Source organism: Trachemys scripta, chromosome 2, assembly GCF_013100865.1.
Source record: "Trachemys scripta elegans isolate TJP31775 chromosome 2, CAS_Tse_1.0, whole genome shotgun sequence".
Classification (NCBI taxonomy): domain Eukaryota; kingdom Metazoa; phylum Chordata; order Testudines; family Emydidae; genus Trachemys; species Trachemys scripta.
The window spans coordinates 162,790,471-162,810,277 of NC_048299.1; the positions used below are offsets into that span (position 1 = coordinate 162,790,471).

Genomic DNA, 19,807 nt, shown 5'->3' on the forward strand with positions numbered 1-19,807 from the left:
GTTGCCTCAGTTGAGGTGCTATACACTTGCTTAGTGCTAATATTGATACAGTTATGGCCTCTGCAATTAAAAAAAAAAGCTGTTTACAAATTTTTTTCTGCACAGACAACAGGATGGGGGAAAGGAGAGGTTTTAATAAGGTGAGTATGAGATCTGGGTTTATGCTTGCCTCCTAACGTCAACAGAGGAAAGGGGCAGGTTGGTGTGGATGTGAAAACATGCACCATAAAGTATTTTCAGACCTATTGGGGAGAAAGAGGGTAGTGTTAGATGCCATCTCTCCCACAGCAAAGCCAGCATACAGGAGTATATTTGCCAAGACTTTGGGCAGATCAGCCTACAACAGGGTTTATTTAAGGAGCATTAATGATCACTTCCATCTACCAAAGTCTCTCTCCTCCAGGGCTACCATGGGCTAACATGAGACATTCACAATGAAAGGCAAGGGGCCAGCTGCATCCCATGCCAAAACACTTCTTCCTCATGCATCTCTCTGGGGAGAAGAGTGCCTTCCTCTCCTTCAGATGTGAAGTGTACACAGTAATTACAGATATGGTGGTAGGGTCCCTGCTGCATTTAACATTGAACTTGGTATAAAAGATGCAGGAACCCTTGAACTCCTCATTCTCCTTCACCTTTTGCTGCCCTTGCCTCAGTTCCATTTACACCATCTTGGGCCTCCTCGCAAGAGTATCAGGGTTCTGCCATCTCCTTCAAGTTGCTATATTCTTATATCTCTCCAAGTACCCTAGTTGGGCCTGGACACACTTCTCTCCCGCCCCTGTACAAGGAAAACAAGCACTGCTCCAAACTAGGCAGCAGCACAAGAGTAAGGAGCCATCTTTGCATCAAAAAGGTAGCAGGTACCAGGAACTGATGTGGTTGTGAAGACAAGGCTGGCCATGAAAAGAGCTGGAGTACCGGTCCCTGTGAGACCTGTACAACAGTGTTCAAAAGTGCTACCTAATCAGTCACTCCTGAAGGGAATGTTACACCATGAAGGATTGCTTGGACCAGTACACATATGCCCATAGTGCCACTGTGCCAACAATAACAGGAAACAACTATGGTGGAAGTGGAGAGTTTTCTTGATATGAGACAAAATTAAGTGGTATAAATTTTATTTAGGTTTTAAAAATATATTTTTATACCTACCAAGTTATTTTGGTAATTGCTATAACTTGTGTTGGTTTTTTTTGGTGGGCAATCTAGAAGCCAAACTTATTAATACTCCCCTTATTACTGCTGCTGCAATCCTGAAACAGATCAATATTTAAAGTATTTCCTTTTCAATATTCACCCCCACTTAGGGTTCTTGCATCAAGAAATTAATGCTGCAGTTCATTTAATAGGGCCACACAAACCAACGATTTCAAACCTGGCTGTCTAAAGTTAGGCTCTTAAATATACATGGGCTGATTTTCAAAGGTGATGAGTAGCAGCATTGCCTAGGACTACAGAGGAATTCATGGATGTGCAGGCCTTCAAATCAGGCCATAGATTTAAATGCCTAGATATGGAGTTAAGAATCTAAATTCAAACAGGCAAGGTTGAAAGTTTTGGCCACAATCTTGCATGGGGGCACAGTGAGTGTAATATTGCTGATAACGGAACACAATTTAATCTAATATATAATTGATGTAATTGTAGTCTCCCTGTATTGAGTCAATTATAAATTAAATTAAATGGCTTTTACTAGCACCATTATCTTAACTTTCCCATCAGATAATGTAGTGTAGGGTTTAACAAATCTCAAAAAGTTGCATACAAATATGTATTTTGCCCTAGATTTTGGCATACAATGAGCTCAGTATAATCTCACTTCTACTCTTACCCCACATGTTTTTTTAAGTAAAAAGAATATTTTATCTTTCAGTTCTCTCTAAAACAAAGGGGATGGGTAGCTTTTAGACACTCCCTTTCATTTAGAGGGCCATGAAGAACAATATGCCTTGTTTAACCAGTTCTCCCTGATTTCTTGTAACATCAGGATACATCTCTGTTATGGACAAGTAATCAAGAGCAGATCTCAAATTCATTCAGGTCTTACTCTCACTTATGCTATTAAGCCTTTTCCATTTGATATGCTAATTCCCAAATAAATCAGTGAGGATTATATTTCAATATTAACCCTAATACCAGTATTATAAGCCCATATTATCCTCACCTCTACACCTTTGTTTTTATTTACATAAAAATTCCAGAATTATATATTGACTATTCATCGTTTTAATCAGTATCCATTATGGTTTTTACATCACAACATAGATGGAGCTTCACAATTAGAACTTTAAAGGTTTAAACCTAAGGGAATTTCCCTACCAACAAAACAAAGATGTGGTCTCAGTTCATTCTACCCAATTCTTCAGTATCTTGGCATTGTGGAGCTTTTTGTCCTTATTTGTTAGGTTTCACCAGCTGCCAGTGCTTCATTGTTGTTTCTTGTAAGCCTATGTCCAGAGACATCTGGAATGTTTCTTTGTTGCTAGAGCTTGGTATCAGTTTCAGGATTTTTCTCCTGAAATATAAGGTAGTATCTGAAAGGCTAGAATGAAATTCCCAGCAGTAAAGGATTACAGATCCTTTCAAGACCCTTTTTATTTAAACTACCTCAAAGTACCTAGAGTGTAGGCAGACAGATCTTTATAAGCGTATATTGTTTCCTAGAAAAAAAAAAAAAAAAAAAAAAAGCCTTTAGGTCAGTCATCCAGCTTTTCTCATGATGACCTCTTTCTGATGATAGCAGTACAGCCTCACTATGAAGTCTCTTGCCATTGTTCTATCCTCTCCCGAGGTTAGCAATGTCACTTACAATCTCATCTGCTCTCTGCCAGTTAAACTCAATGGGATTACCACAGAAGAACCTTTAATTCCCATTGCTCTTTCTTTAAATCCAGTTTTGCTTTCGCCTACTACTTTGAAGATCAGTTCCAACTGCAGTGTTTTCCTGCTCCTGTCTCCATGACAGACTTGGAAGGTAGAGTTTCCAACTTTTATTTATATAAAATATTTGGGAATTAATATCAGTCCTCATGGCTTTAAAACTCTGCCAAGCAATTTATCTTTTGTTAGCATGTTCTTTTCCCAATCCAGGCTTGCTTTGGGTGTCCTGGTAGCCACGCTGTCTTCTCCACTTGCAGGTGAGAAGCTCTGAGTTCACAAGAGTAGGTTTTTTTAGAAAGCAACTTCTCAATTTTGAATTTATTTCAGGAGTAGATAAAAGAAGGCTTACTTTTTGTAGAGAAAGAAGGGGATTTTTCTCTTCGAAATCAGCTGAGGCAATCCTAGCCCATGGATATCACATGGAAGGCTTTCTTGCACTTAGAATGTTCACTGCTACAATGCAAATTTTACTTTAAAAAAGTTTTCCTTCAAACTTTGCTCCTAGAATAACACCTCGTGTTACTGTAAGTTTAGTTACAATAAAAGTTTTACAAACCCACTGAAAAGATGACAATTGATTTCCAAAGTTTGAGTGGAACACTAACAACTTAAAAGGACAAAAACTTGTAAACCATAGGCTCAGGTGGTATTTTTAATATGAAGAGACTTATTTAGAACTTCAGAATAAGCATTCTTGTTCCTCCATTTATTTTGAGAAATACAAAACATGAAAATTAGTTTACAGTTCTGGCACAAAAGCTTTTAAAGCAATAAACTGGAGATGGGATAGGTTTTAAAAAAACAGCCATAAACATTGTTACCATTTAAAAGTGCCTAGAGTGTTTCACAGCAAACTAACATGTAATTTACATATTTCCTTCTTAGTAAATATTAAACCTACTTAAATTGCACATAAACCAGAATTTTAATTAGAAAAGTATACTGTACAATAAGTCTAACATTAAAGCAGTAACTAGAAACTAAATGAAATGTAAGAGAAACATTTTGGCTCAACTATCAAAACTTAAATTGAATGTTTAAAAGAATTCAAAAAAGTCATAACATTTGAGTCTGGTTATAGCATCGATTACATATTGTTAATTTGACAAAAGAGTGGTAAAGAGAGTGTTTTGTTTTAAATTCTTCAGAGATCTGTGGCTCTACTGAAAAAAATTAGATGCGAGTACCTTGATTAAATTTAGCTGACGACAATCTGTAGGCTGTCAGTAATCTTTTCCACAAGATTACAAAGTATTCTTGTTTTTAGCTCTCTCCTGATGTTTACAGCTTTATGGTAAGCCTTATTAGAATCCCTTAGCTCTGATTATTTCCAGATTAGGCTCTTTTGTCAAAAGTAATGAACAACCGCAAAATCCTAATGTATATGAAAGTGTCAATTAGTTAACTAAATGCACTAGCTTGCACCAACAAAACTATGACATTTAAAGATCAAATTCTTTACTTACCTGGTTCACACTACTAAAATAGATATAGGGTTAAATCTGCAAAGCCTTACTTAGCTATGGTTGTAACCCTGCAATGTAGATGCAGACTATGGTGACGGAAGGGTTTCTTTCATTACTGTAGGATCTCCACCTCCCCTAGCAATGACAGCTAGATAGATGGAAGCATTTTTAGATCTATCTACATTTAGGGGTTAGGTTGGCATAACTACAAACACTCAGGGATGTGGCTTTTTCACACACCTGTTTGTCGACCTAAGTTTTAAGTGTAGACTAGGCCATAGTCAATGGGACTACTTACAACGTGCAAAGTTAAGCAAATGCACATCTCTCTGCAGGATTTTGGCCATGGTATGTTAGATAAGACTACTGAATTAATTTAAGTACAAACTTTAAGAGCAAGCATCAAACTTAATTTGGAATCTTCAACCAGCATTTTCAAAACTGGCTAGTGACTGGCTACCCAACTTATGATATTTTAAACAGGGCCCAATTTTCAGTTTGGGTACTCAGCAGTTTCTGAAAAAAACAGTCCTTGAGACTTAAAAGTTCACCCAGAAATTGAGGCACCCAGAGTCCCTTGTTGCTTTTGAAATCTTGGCCTTCAGGCTTTTGATACAAGTCAGAAACTTGATGTTATTTTTAGCATTTTGTCAGAACTCATTGACTTGGTATCTGGTTTGAACACTTTTATTTAATCTTATTCTTGATTTATATCAAGGTTTGGTATAATATACACACTAGTAAGATATATCAGAACTCATTGACTTGGTATCTGGTTTGAACACTTTTATTTAATCTTATTCTTGATTTATATCAAGGTTTGGTATAATATACACACTAGTAAGATATATCAGGTCCTGAGAGAATGGGCTGTGATGACTTTCAGTAAACAAAGCAAACAATGACTCTGGATGTTATTACAAATGCTCCATAATACACAATCCATAAAAAACAGCACAGAGCAACTAATGTATATGCAAAATAGTTTCTTCTGCTGTGAAACTCAGCTGTTTAGAATTGTAAGGATGCCTACTATGCTCAAATCTATGCATTCTTCTGATAATTAGAGGCATGCAAATTTTACATATTTAAAGAGGCACTCTGGTAGGTTGGCCCCCAAACATAGGCTTTGTGAAGAGCATTATAAAGCCTAGTATAAACACTCAGTCTCTTAATGAGAAACTGTTTAGATGGTCAGTTTGAATACTCCCCTATAGGGTTTACATAGCAAACATTGCAGCACTGTGCTAGTGCAAAAAAACCCAGTAAGTTAAACTAATTGCACGGGGGGGAGGGGTAATAGTATCAATGAGGAGTTAAGTTTTTGAAGTTATTCCAGTTAATGCAAGATAAGAAAAAATATTTTAGCATATAGTGTCCCATTAAACCATTCCTTAGATGAGGCATATAGAAGACTAAGAAACAGTATCAATTTCACCCAATATTTGATTAAAATTTATTCCTGTAGAGGAAGTGAGCATGACAAATTTTACCAGTTAAGGTTTAAACTTTAAAATATGGATTGAGACTAGGAAAACCTGACATCTAAAAATGTAGGAGTGCTAACAAATATTAAAGATTCAGCTTTTGCAAAAGAAGACTTATAGGCACTTACTGTAGTAGTCCAACTGAACAATAGATCACAATCTCTTTATGCTATCATTGTTATGAACTAAGCATTTTCAGTGTTAGAAACTTAAAACGGTTAGAAAATATTGGGTTCAGTGTAGTCTGGCACAGATGTGAAGCAGTCTTGATTCATATGTGCATCTAATAAAAAGCAAAAGAGTGGAGTGTATTTTTAAACCAGACCTTGTCATCCTAACAAGTATACTCACATCCAGGGATAAATTAACCTGGAATGCCATTTTGACCCTCCTGAAAGCTACATTCCTGCTACTGGAAGAGCCTAGCATTTTAAATTAACATTTTAATTACAACCCATTCTATTAACTACTTGTTTGGCTCATCATTTGCAGTTTTTAAAAATGTGCATAATGGCAACATTAAGCTACCTTTACTGTCAGTTGAGCTGAGGAGAGAAAAGGGAATAAATTAGAAGAAGATTATACATCAATTTAAAATTAGATTGTGGCTTTCAGCAATTTTAAACTACTTGTTGTTCTAATGGTTTGATTTGTTTAGAAGGTATTTCAGAAGGCCAAAAAAAAATATCTCCCAGCATTTCTCAGTGGAGAATGGGTTCTTCATCTCCCTTTAGAAGAGTATGTAGCTACTAAAGCATATCTCAACTACTCCCACACTGAGAAGCTTTGGATCATATAGGTATGGTTCTCCCACCTAACAATCCCACAGCCATAGTAGTGCATGATGAAAGCCACGGATAAGTCAGTAAATCGGTAAACAGACAATGGGGAAAGTAATCAGAACATTCAAAGTTAAAATATGGTTGTGGAAATCTATTAGGAGCCTAAACTCTCTTCAAGGAGAGTTCAAACTTCTTAGGTTCAATGTGTGATGGTACTTACCCTTATCTCTGAACACACCATCAAAGAAAGAAAACTTAAGTATTTGTCCAGAATTACCAGCAAATAACCCACTTTGAAATTTTACTCTTCACACTTACAGTCTCTAGATTCACAAATGTTTCTCCAACTCACACCAATGAAAAAAACTAGTCTTCATTCATATTTTTGCATAGTTTTGGTATTTCCTGGGGTTGTACTTTTGTTCTCTATTTCCATTTCAAAGGAACTCATCTGTCACATATCCAAGCATTTAAATGAAAGTCTTCAGGTGAGAAACTAAGTCCCATTTAGCAGCAAGCTGTCCAAAAGTAACATTCTTCTGATTCAGTGAGTAAAGATTATTTAGTTTTATCTGTACTTTCAGATTTTTCCCTTTGTATCATGCATCGACGAACTATGCTGTCAAAACTTCCTAGGTAAAACAAACCAATGATGCGAAAAATGCCCATGCAAACAACCTGCAAGCAAAGAGAAAGAACTTCAGCTATTTCAACTTTTTTTTTTTTATTATAGTCTATACAACATGACTGTTTTTACTTAATAAGTGAACACAGCCTCACGCAGGTAAGCAATATAAATTCAGTGAATGAATAAAAGTTTACTGGAGACTTTTCTTGGACAAATTAGTTAACTTATCTATGCCACAAAATTCCATATCTGTACAATATCCTCTCACCTCATGGAGGTGAAGGATCAAGGTTTGTAAAGTATTTGAAAATGTAAAGTATGACTAAATCTTTGTGAATAAATATGGTTAAAAATTACAGCCTCTCCAGATCTTACCTGCTGAAGACCTTCAGTAATAGTAGTGACAGGTGACATTCCACTGGTCAGTATTGATAACATGTAACCATCTGAGCCCATAAAACTGTTAAAGTTTCCTTGCTGGGAAAGAGGGGAAATTAAAACAAACAAACAAAAAGGTTACCAAATTGCAAAATTCTCTTTTAATTGTTTGAAAGTAATATTATGAAACAGATTGGTTAGTTTAAGGCTCATGCTGTCCTTCCATTCCCCTTAATTCAATGGGGACAAGTACTGTGAAGTAAAGTGATACCAAAAGAAATGTAAGAATTAATAAAAAAAAAAAAAAAACACATTATTTTAAAAAAGTGTTAGAGAATCTGAAGAGAATGAAATACTGCTTGTTCCTTATCAAGGTTAGCTTGCTGAAGGTAGATGCTATTTATTTGGTACTTCATTTAAAGTGGGGTTAGAGACTTATTCCTTCACCTGCACAGTATGTGTCAAAATGAGCAACAGTTTTTAGGTACATGTGGAAAATATACCAGCTTTACTTTATGTTGGGTGATAGTGACCCAAAACACATTTTTGTTTTGAGCTGTAGATTGCTTAAGTACCTGAATAAGGTGTTCAAAATCAAAGTGCACATGGAAGGTTGAACAAATCCAAGGGTTAATGACTAAGGGCAAGAGCCATCTTTTTTCATATGTATGCACGCATAACTGGGCACCCACACCCTCACCCATCATCCAGCACAATGGGGATCTGATTCCCGAACGTGGTCTCTAAGTGCTAGAAATACAGTAGAACCTCAGTTACAAACACCCGGAGACTGGTGTTCATAACTCTGAACAAAATGTTATGGTTTTTCTTTCAAAAGTTTACAACTGAACATTGGCTTAATACAGCTTTGAACCTTTACTATGCAGAAGAAAAATGCTGCTTTCCCGTTCTTTTTTTTAGTAGTTTACGTTTAACACAGTACTGTATTTGCATTTTTTTTTGGTCTCTGCTGCTGCCCGACTGTGTACTTCCAGTTCCAAAGAAGGCGTATGGTTGACTGGTCAGTATGTAAATCTGGTGTTCGTAACTCTGAGGTTCTACTGTACAAACGTGAAATTAAGCATGCAGAAAAAGATTTAACATTAGCTAGAAGATACAGCCTTCTCAAGTAAGTGTGAGTAGACCTGTCCACCTAGCAGTCTTTAATTGGTATGATTTGTTTTTACATATGGCACATTATGAAAAATGGTATTTGGCTTCCATGAACAAGAATTTCTCATTCAACAAAATAGTGAAATTGTCCCCAAGAACATTGCTGCACAGATAACTATTGCAAATTTTCTTAATTTTCAGGCAGCCCCCTGGTGAAAATACTGGGAAAATGGAAAATAAGTATTTACTTCTTATTATCATTGTTACTCTGGATAACCCTTATGCACGTAACAGAAAGATAGCTACCTGTCATGATAAATAAATAAAAGGGAGGGGGTCAAATTATTTTTTTGGACATGTTTGGACATTCTGAAACAGTGTTCTGTACTGCATTCTCTTGGCCATAGGGTTTACTTTTTTATGTTATCTGGAAATAGCCAAGAACAACTATACAGCATGTGGGTGAAGACTCAAAAAAACCCAAACACACACTTGGTGAAGGTTTAGGTCAAGTTTTTAAAGTAAGAAAGGGATAGCCCCGCCCTGTCTAGGGCTATAAATTATACTATTGGGTTGCAGTTGTCAGTCAGACCATATAAATAAATTAAGAACTGAAACAAAATTTGACAGTATGTGGCTGCAAACAAACGTGATGACACTTTATTTTCATGACGTGCTTTAAGGCACTCCCCCAATGTCATTTCTCTTTGTGCTTTAAAAATGAAGATTCTATAGCACAAGATCTCTGAGAATAAAGAGGTGCTGGAAAGGCTGATGTCTCCATTGCTACAACCAGTGGGATTTTCTGCACTATGATTATTCACAAATCAAATACTCACACACACTAGAATACTATGAATTTTTGTATAGTTATTTCAGTGTCAACTGATCTCGACCAGAGAAATTAAAGGCTTTCTTGGATCTTTTATAGGCACTAGGCAAGTAACCTTTTACTAACCATTTGATGCCTGGAGAACATCTTTAATATTTTAAACATTCATAATTTTTGTTTGTGTTTATTCTGACATGACATTGCTGCATTTTGTTTTGTCTTAAGAGTAGACGCTCCAAAGACATGTTAGCTCCAAGAGATTAAATGAAAGATGTTTGGGGGCAGGGTGACGAAAGGGAAATAAAGAAATGCTAAAGAATAACATTCCTGTACAAAAAATACAAGTAACATTCCATGCAGAAGAAATGTTTTTATACTTAACAATTCTTATTTACATCTTTAAACAAGTACTTCATGCAATCATTTCCCATCCTATGCCTCCCCTCAAAGACCCTATTTTAAAAATTACTTACTATGGCATCTTTAACAATAACTCTGGCAACCTGTTCTGCTTGGCAAACAGATGAGGCTTCTGAAATTAGTTTAGTCTCTAAAGGCTTTAAAAGAAGATACAGAAGTATTATTATAAATTTGATTATATTGACAACACAGAGAAGACAAAAAATACTCTGTTACCATTATTTCTTGTGTCATGTAATTTACTTGTCTTTGGCTTTAAGTCAGTAGTCTCCAACCTTTTTACACACAAGATCACTTTTTGAATTTAAGTGCAACTCAGGATCTATCCCGCCCCTTTACTGAGGTCCCACCCTTTCCGAGACCCCACCCACTCCATCCCTCCATCACTTGCTCTCTCCCACCCTCACTCACTTTCACCTCGAGGCACATATAACTTGGCATCTATCATTTAGATCTCTTCTAATCTAACAGGTCTGTTAAAAGAGCAAAAACAAACAAGAGTCTGGCATGCCTAGCTCTCAGGCAGATGGGCAATTTTATATCTCAAGCATACTGCTCTGAGAATTGCCGCTGAAGTTTAAGCGGCCAAGACTGAAAACTCCAATACAGAAACTGTTTAGTGTAACATTGAGGTTGCACAGTCAAAACTTCAAGAGCATGAAATACCTTGTTAAGATCATATACACGAACTCCATTGTGCATTTCCATTATAAGAGAATCTTTAGTTGCATCACAACAGCCTATTCCAGATTAATAAACAACTTTAACACAAGAACTCCAGGCCTGTAGTGCTCAAGTGCTCTGTAAGAAGTTAACTATACATTTAAATTAGCTGGCATGTGCACATAAAATGCATTTAACTACATGCACAGCTATAGAGATTAGCAAAGATTCAGGGTGGATAATTTTTTTTTTTTAAATCAGATTTTTTTAAATTTAAATACGAGGCATTATTTTTTAAAATAAACCTGTTCAAAATTTAATGTCAAATTATGACTTCCTATATTAAGTCCTAAATTTACTGTAAACTTTAAATATAGAAACAAAAAAGTTGATTCAATGAGCCTTCCTCAAATTTTAATGATTTAAAGGGGGTGGCTTTTTTAATTCTATAAAAAAAAATCACTAGGAAAAAACATCTTTACTTTTGAGGTCATCTCAAGCTTTGGAAACATCACAATGCCACATACCACATTAAAAATTAATATTACTTTCAGCCTTTACAATGAAGCTGCTGTTTTACATTTTTCCAGATAGAAGTACTTCCACAGATTCTGTTGTGCAGAAAAGGTTTGGATTACTTTTGGTTTCAATTTAGCTATCAGGTGCAGAGAATATTTTCTTCATTTGGACTAGTTTATTCAAAGTTGAGAAATTGACTGGGAACAAAAACAACCAACCAGGAGAGGATGAGATCTATAAATTTTAAAGTTTTGAAGAACATAGGGGCCAGATTTTCAAAGGTATTTAGTCATCTAAAGATTGAGATTTCCAAAAGTTCATAAGGAGACTAGGCACTTAACAGCCATTAATTTCAATTTGCAGTGTTGCTGTAGCTGTGTTGGTCCCCCAGTATAGAGAGGGAAGGTGGGAGAGGTGATGTCTTTTAGTGACCAACTGCTTGTGGAAAGGATCTCAGGTCTCAGGAAGAGCTCTGTGAAGCTTGAAAGCTTGTCCCTTCCATCAACTGCAGGTGATCCAATAAAAGACATTACATCTCACCCGCCTTGTGTCTCTCAATCTCTCTGGGAGGTAGGTATTCAATCAGTTTGGGCACTTCTGAATATCTGGCCCATTGTGATCAGAAAAATCTGTTAATTCACTAGCTACAGTTAATATTTCCTTTGTTTAACAAAGCAGTTGTAAATGCAAACGACTTTTGAAACACAAGCTGTAAGTATCCAGCACATTTAAGGTAGTTTTATTTAAAAAACCTTTTAAAACGCTGGTTTTGTACATTTAATTAAATTCCCACTCCATCCAAATGCAGTTTGACACCAATCCTTAGTTTATAAAAAACTAACGAACAAACAAACCCCCTCTTCCCCCCCCCCCGACAAAAACATAAAAATTAAGAATCTAAATAAGTGTATGTTAAGCTACATACCGGTAATTACTTATCTAAGTTTGCATAAATATATTGTACCCTCTTGATTAGCAAAGCGTGCCATATTTAGCATAAGCTATATTTGGTCAAAAATCAATGTTTTAATGACTATACCAACCAGGGAGAATGAACTACTCATTTGGAAAATAACCAAAATATTAATATCAATTATTTAAATTATTAAAATTTGATTTAAACTGCTTTGATTAAAATCAATTCACCCTGCAAAGACTACTGTACACATTCTACACAATTGTCACATACTCATCACAACTTCATAAACCGAACCCAAATTTCTCCCAGTCCCATGAAGTACGTAACTACTTTCCACAAATTTCAAACGATTACCATTTTTGCTGAACCCAGACAGACGTCTGCTCCTGCACAGATGTACATTCTAACTCAAGAATAGCAGAAAGGGTTTTGCTCAAACATTAAAGATTCAGCTGTAGTCAAATACGAAACAAAAGGTGAATGTAAAGTTCTGAACATTAAGAAACAGGATGGGAGTGTCAGTGGCATCACGATTTTGCAAATTCAGTAAAAGGAGTAGTGACTATCTGATTCTTTAAAAAACGTTTGTGATGTCAGCATTTAAGATTCTCAATCTTTGTTTGGTTACTTTTGTTTAACATGCATACCAAGGCCCGAGAAATATTTTAAGATACATAAGTATCTTCAACTACAAGTTGTGAAAAATCTCAGTGTTAATTTAAAACAGCATAGAAAATAAAGTCCAGTAGGAAGGAAGATACTCTATTTCCAAATATATAGCAAAGTATGCAAACTAGGGCTGTCAAACGATTAAAAAAATAATCAAAATTAATCACAAAAAATAATTGCAATTAAATTAATTATTAAAATAGTTGCAATTAATCGCAGTTTTAAGAAACAAAATAATAACAATAGAACACCAATTTAAATGTATAATAAATATTTTGGATGTTTTTCTATATTTTCAAATATATTGATTTCAATTACAACACAATACAAAGTGTACAGTGCTCACTATTTTTAATCACAAATATTTGCAAGATAAAAGAAAAAACAAAAGAAATAGTATTTAATTCACCTCATACAAGTACTGTAGTGCATTTAAAAACAAACAAACAAACAAAAAAAAAACCACACAACTTCACTCAAAACAAAACTTTAGAGCCTACAAATCCATTCAGTCCTACTTCTTGTTCAACCAATCACTAAGACACACAAGTTTATTTACATTTAGGGGAGATAGCGCCCGCTTCTTATTTACAATGTCACCTGAAAGTGAGAACAGGCATTCATATGGCACAGTTGTAGATGGTGTTGCAAGGTATTTACGTGTCAGATATGCTAAACATTCGTATGCCCCTTCATGCTTCGACCATCATTCCAGAGGACATGCTTCCAATGCAGATGACACTCATTGAAAAAATGAGTTAAATACATTTTTGACTCAACTCCTTGGGGGAGAATTGTATGTCTCCTGCTCCGTGACTTTTACGTGCATTCTGCCATATATTTCGTGTTATTGCAGTCTCAGATGATGACCCAGAATATGTTCTATTTAAGAAGACTTTCACTGCTGATTTAACAATGCGCAAAGGGTTACCTAGCAGGTCTGCGTTCTTGGGGAACCAGGGCGCAGTACCCAGCCAATCTGACTCACAAAAGACCTTCCCGCCCCAGCTTGAACCAAAACCAATCAGAAGAAAGATTTACAAAAAACAATGAGAAGGCAGTGGGAGATGCACCTAAACCCCTAGGATAAGGGTGACAGGATTAAGGAAACTCCCCTAGCCTCATTTGCATCGAAGATAGGACAGGGAGACATCTCCATTGCCACACAGAATGGAGAACAGAGATTCCACGGCAAGAACCGTACGGAATTCTGGGACCAAAAAAGCAGGGAAGCACTGCATGATGGAGGAAAATCTCTGCTCCAGATGTTAATGAACCCATGCCTGCACACCCCAGCTCAGTAGTTATCAGACCAATTGTAGTAATAAATCCTTTATTGGAATCCAAAAGAGTGAAGCATTGCATTGTGAGCTCCCTCCAAGGAACACCGCCCATAGCCAGGAATGATCAGTTCCAATTGTCTAGCCCAGGGGTAGGCAACCTATGGCACGCGTGCTGCCTTCAGCACGCGAGCGGATTTTCAGCAGCACTCACACTGCCTGGGTCCTGGCCACCAGTCCAGGGGGAGGGAGGGGCTCTGCATTTTAATTTAATTTTAAATGAAGCTTCTTAAACATTTTAAAAACCTTATTTACTTTACATACAATAGTTTAGTTATATATTATAGGACTTATAGAAAGAGACCTTCTAAAAACGTTAAAATGTATTACTGGCACGTAAACCTTAAATCAGAGTCAATAAATGAAGACTTGGCACACCACTTCTGAAAGGTTGCCGACCCATGGTCTAGCCTGAACAAAACAACTTTGGTATACTCCCTGGAGCCATCAGTTTACACAAACAAATCTAGTGTTCTCCCTTGAACCATTGTTGTTTCCCTACAGAAACCCCTATCCATACTCAAAATCTGCATCAGTTCCATTGGGACTTCATCTTCTCCTGACTGATCGTGCTGGGGACTTTGCCTGTCTCCAGCACTCCGGACCCTCAGCTACCACCACCACCTGGGACCCCCGATCGATTTAAGCTTCACAGAGTGGTGAGAACCTGTCAGTCTCTCTTGCTCTCTCTCTCTCTCTGTATAGCTTTCTGACCCTGACTTGTGTGATCAGTTATAGTTTTCTAAACCTGACTTTTATAATCAAATTTAAGTTAGATTTAATATTATAACTATTTTGTTTGACTCCCTTATGGTTATTTCTCATCATGTTCCTATTACGCCTCTGGTGTTTAGGGCAATGACGAAGCTCCACCACTTCTGTCTGTTTCTGGCAAGTCTTTCAATGGTTCCTCAGCTGTGCCCCTGGTTTTTCAGCTCAGCTTCCATAGCTCTTCGCCATGTTGTTTTCGGGCGCCCTTATTTTCACTTGCCTTCAGGTGTCCATCTTATTGGTACTCTGGTGATGGAATCAGTTTCCATCCGAAGCACATGACTGATCCATCTCCAACGCCTCCTGGCAATGATGGTGCTCTGATCCTCTTAGCTGCACTGTATCAACAGATCTTGGTTGAGATTGTTCTGGGCCAAAAGATACCGAGGATTTTTCTGAGACAGGTTGTATGGAATGAAGACAGTTTGGACAGGTCATTGTGGAAGCAGAGAAGCATACTATCTCATTCCCCAGCATTATGCACTATAAAGTAGCGTTGAAAGTACGCAGCTCTGATACATCTTGCGTTTGGTTCTGGTGTCTTATTTTGATGATTTCCAGACTGTATTTAAGCTCCTGAAGGTGTTCTGGCTTTACTGATTTTGTTCTGTATGTCCTGGCTTGTTCCACCCCTGGCTGATTGTGCTGCCCAAGTAGGTGAATGTACTATGGTTATTACCTGGCAATAAATAACTTCAATGGTTAAGCTGGTTGCTTTTCTCCCACTTTCCCCCAGTGGGTGTTTTTGGCTTCCTCATTTGCTCTGCAGGAACACTCCTCGTACCTAAGCTAAAAAGATCCCTGCAGCACCCAAAAATCCTATGGGATTTGCTCATCAAGTGGGTTACTACCGGAACAATTGTAATGTGAAAGTGGGGATAAGGACGTGCTGAACCTGGGAAATATGAGGATGGCAGCTTGGAAGTGCTGCTCGACCCAGCCTGCTCAGGCGTACTCTATTCTGGTGCGGTGCCTATGGCAAATGAGGGTGACAGTTTGAAGGTGCTGTTCAACCCAGCTTGCTGAATCCAAGGGCCTACGAGGGTGACACTTCGGAAATGCTGCTTGTCCCAGCCTACTGAGTCCAAGGACATATGAAGGGCCAACTTGGGAGTGCTGATTAACCCGGTCCTCTCAGACGTGTGTGAGTGTGAGTGTGTGTGTGTGAGAGAGATTCTGGGGCCGGAAGAATCCAACCCTGGGGAATCTAGGTCCTGCAGAATAGCTCCATTGGGAGGGAACTTGCAGCAGAGAGAAGTAGAGCTCCGTATGAGAACACAAGTGACACAAGCAGTACATTGACAGAATTACAGAATATCCCTCCACCCCAAAAGAATAACCCTAATAAATGAGCATACCCCCAAATAACAGGCAAATCTGGTAACAAAAGAAGGTACCAATAAGATTGGTGCTTGACCCCAGGTTTAAAAATCTGAAGTGCCTTCCAAAAATCAGAGGGATGAGGTGTGGAACATGCTGTCAGAAGTCTTAAAAGAGCAATATTGATGTGGAAACTACATAACCCAAATCACCAAAATAGAAAAATCAACCTTCTGTTAGTGGCATCTGACACAGATGATGAAAATGAAGGGGCAATGGTCCACACTGTTTTGGATTGTTATCAAGCAGAACCTGCCTGTTCTTGCTTTCAGATGAAACTGTAAATAAGAAGCGGGTAGCATTATCTCCCATAAATGTAAACAAACTTGTTTGTCTTAACAATTGTCTAAACAAGAAGTAGGACTGAGTGTACTAGTCTCTAAAGTTTTACATTGTTTTGTTTTTTAGTGCAGTTAAGTAAAAAAATTTCTACATTTGTAAGTTGCACTTTCATGAAAAAGAGATTGCACTGCAGTATTTGTATGAGGTGGACTGAAATACTACTTGTTTTGTTTTTTTACAGTGCAATAAATAATAAAAAATAATATAAAATGAGCACTGTATATTTTGTATTCTGTATTGCAATTGAAATCAATATATCTGAAAATGTCGAAAAACTTCCAAAAATATTTATATTAAATTTAAATTGGTATTCTATTGTTGTTTTACAGTGTGTTCAAAACTGCAATTAATCATAACTATTTTTGCGTGTTAATTGCTTGAGTTAACTTCAATTGATAGTCCTAATGCAAATCTATTTGAACAGAGTGAGATAAGGAATAATGGAAAATTGCATATTTAAGGTGTAGCTGAAAATTTAGATTTTAGATGCCAAAAATGCAATAATTTACAATACTAAATGCACCAGAAAAACTTCAGTGTCTTTTTCTATTCCATTATAAACCATAGGGGGATTTTTTATTAAAACAATAAAATAAAGGTATTTTCTTGTAGTATTTGCAACCAAAACAATGAACATTATATGAGAAGTAAAATAGGCTATAAAAATTAGCTAAGTGACAGTAACATTAGGTGTTGAAACAAAAAATGCAGGATAGCATAGTGAAAAGAAATTTAAAGAGTTCTATCATTTATCTGCAGTGTTTTTTGTAACAGCTAAGTTTTTAAAATATAATCTTTCCCAAAAAAAGCTTAGAATGCACATTAAAGGACTGTCTTTTTGTGTATTTGCACAGCATCTAGCACAATGGGGCCCTAAACCTACCTAAGGCCTTTGGGCACTACTGCAATATAAATTGTTGGTTGTTTATTAAATGTGTGTGTGTGTGGTGGTGGTGGGAGGAAATCGAACTATTCCCTCTAACTTTAAGACACCCTACAATTACTCTGACTGTTCTTTGATCGTAAGGCTGTCCAATGTACAATGGAGAAAAAACAGGCACTCATGTCTTCTAGACCTAAAACAGCATATAAGCAAGGATTACATTAAGCATTTGGCCTTGATTTAAAATCCACAAATTAGGGAACATCTTTATTTAGTATTCCTTTAAAAGATACGTTCTTCTTCCAGTTAGCATAAAATTAGAGCAGAGTCTGATTTTTTTTTTTTTTTAAAACCATTAGCAGCTTCTCTCTGAATTCATTATTCATGAGCTAGAGCAGGGGTCTCAAACACGCGGCCCGCGGGCTGCGTGCAGCCCGTGGAGTTCTTTTGTGCGGCCCGCCAAGCTCCCCATGCCCCCCCGCCTATCCCGTGCCGCCGCGAGCCCTGTGCTGCTCCCTGAAGCGGCTGAACTACTGTATGTCCCTGCAGCCCCGGGCAGGGGGGGTGGGAGGCAAGTAGAGGGCTCTGTGCTCTTGCAGCTCCCATGGGCCGGGAACTGGGAACCGCGGCCAATGGGAGCTTTGGGGAAAGTACCTGGAGAAGCAGCAAGAGCAGCACATGGTGGGTGTGCGCTAACAGAGTCTGCGGATGACACAAAGCTGGGAAGTATTGCCAATACAGAGAAGGATATCAGACAGGAAGATCTGGATGACCATGTAAACAGGAGTAATAGTAATAGGATGAAATTTAATAGTGAAAAGTGCAAGGTTAGGGTTAGGGATTAATAACATGAATTTTTGTTATAAGCTGAGGACTCATCAGTTAGAATTAACAGACGAGGAGAAGGACCTTGGAGTATTGGTTGATCACAGGATGACTATGAGTGGCCAATGTGATATGGCTGTGAAAAAAGCTAATGCGGTCTTGGGATGCATTAGGCGAGGTATTTCCAGTAGAGATAAGGAGGTGTTAGTACCGTTATACAAGGCACTGGTGAGACCTCATCGGGAATAGTGTGCAGTTCTGGTCTCCCATGTTTAAGAAGGATGAATTCAAACTGGAACAGGTACAGAGAAGGGCTACTAGGATGAGCCGAGGAATGGAAAACCTGTTTTATGAGAGGAGACTCAAAGAGCTCAGCTTGTTTAGCCTAACCAAAAGAAGGCTGAGGGGGGATATGATTGCTCTCTATAAATACATCAGAGGGATAAATACCAGGGAGGGAGAGGAATTATTTAAGCTCAGTACTAATGTGGACACAAGAACAAATGGGTATAAACTGGCCATCAGGAAGTTTAGACTTGAAATTAGACAAAGGTTTCTAACCATCAGAGGAGTTAAGTTCTGGAACAGCCTTCAAAGGGGAGCAGTAGGGCAAAACACATATCTGGCTTCAAGACTAAGCTTGATAAGTTTATGGAGGCGATGGTAGGATGGGATAGTCAAAGATCAATTAATTGGCAAAATTAGGCTATTAGCAGTAAATATGCCCAATGGCCTGTGATGGGATGTTAGATGGGGTGGGATCTGAGTTACTTCAGAGAATCCTTGCCTGGGTGTTTGGCTGGTGAGTCTTGCCCACATGCTCAGGGTTTAGCTGATCGCCACATTTGGGGTCGGGAAGGAATTTTCCTCCAGGGCAGATTGGCAGAGCCCCTGGCAGTTTTTTGCCTTCCTCTGCAGCGCGGGGCATGGGCCACTTGTTGGAGGATTCTCTGCACCTTGAAGTCTTTAAACCATGATTTGAGGACTTCAATGGCTGAGACATAGGTTAGGGGTTTGTTGCAGGAGTGGGTGGGTGAGTTTCTGCGGCCTGAGTTGTGCAGGAGGTCAGACTAGACCAGGGGTCTCAAACTCAGATGACCATGAGGGCCACATGAGGACTAGTACATTGGCCCGAGGGCCGCATTTACTGACACCTCCCTCCCGCTGCCCTCGGCCCCGCCCCCACTCCACCCCTTCCACGAAGCCCCGCCCCTGCCCCCCCTCTTCCCACCCCTTCTCTGCCCCCATTCCAACCCCTTCCCTGAAATCCCCACCCCGGGGGGAGCAGGGAGTTGGGGTGTGGGGTGCGGGAGGGGTGAGGGGTGCCGCAGGGGGCTCAGGGCAGGGGGTCGGGGTGCAGGGTGCAGCAGGAGGTCAGGATGCAGGAGGGGTGCAGGGGGGGGGCTCAGGGCAGGGGGTTGGGGTGCATGCTAGGTGCGGCAGGGGGTTCAGCTGCAGGAGGGGTTCGGGGGAAGGGTAGGCTCCATAGCTGCCCTGCCCCCATTCT

The 19,807-nt window shown here is 38.4% G+C and overlaps 1 protein-coding gene across 2 annotated transcripts in view; it reads right to left on the reverse strand.

The window, feature by feature from the left end:
- Positions 1-5,120: 5,120 nt before the first annotated feature.
- Positions 5,121-19,807, reverse strand: part of KDSR (3-ketodihydrosphingosine reductase) — a 33,746-nt gene continuing 19,059 nt past the window's right edge. Inside the window, exons 8-11 of one of the 2 annotated variants that reach the window (XR_004644643.1) lie at positions 10,043-10,126; positions 7,622-7,723; positions 6,839-7,296; positions 5,121-6,119 (exon numbers count right to left, since the gene is read on the reverse strand). Coding sequence is in view for 1 of the 2 variants with exons in the window: in XM_034762103.1 (XP_034617994.1) it covers positions 7,177-7,296; positions 7,622-7,723; positions 10,043-10,126 (306 nt within the window). In the remaining variant the exon portion in view is untranslated. Of the gene's footprint in view, positions 7,297-7,621; positions 7,724-10,042; positions 10,127-19,807 lie in introns of both variants that reach the window. The other variant, XM_034762103.1, reaches the window with a different exon arrangement.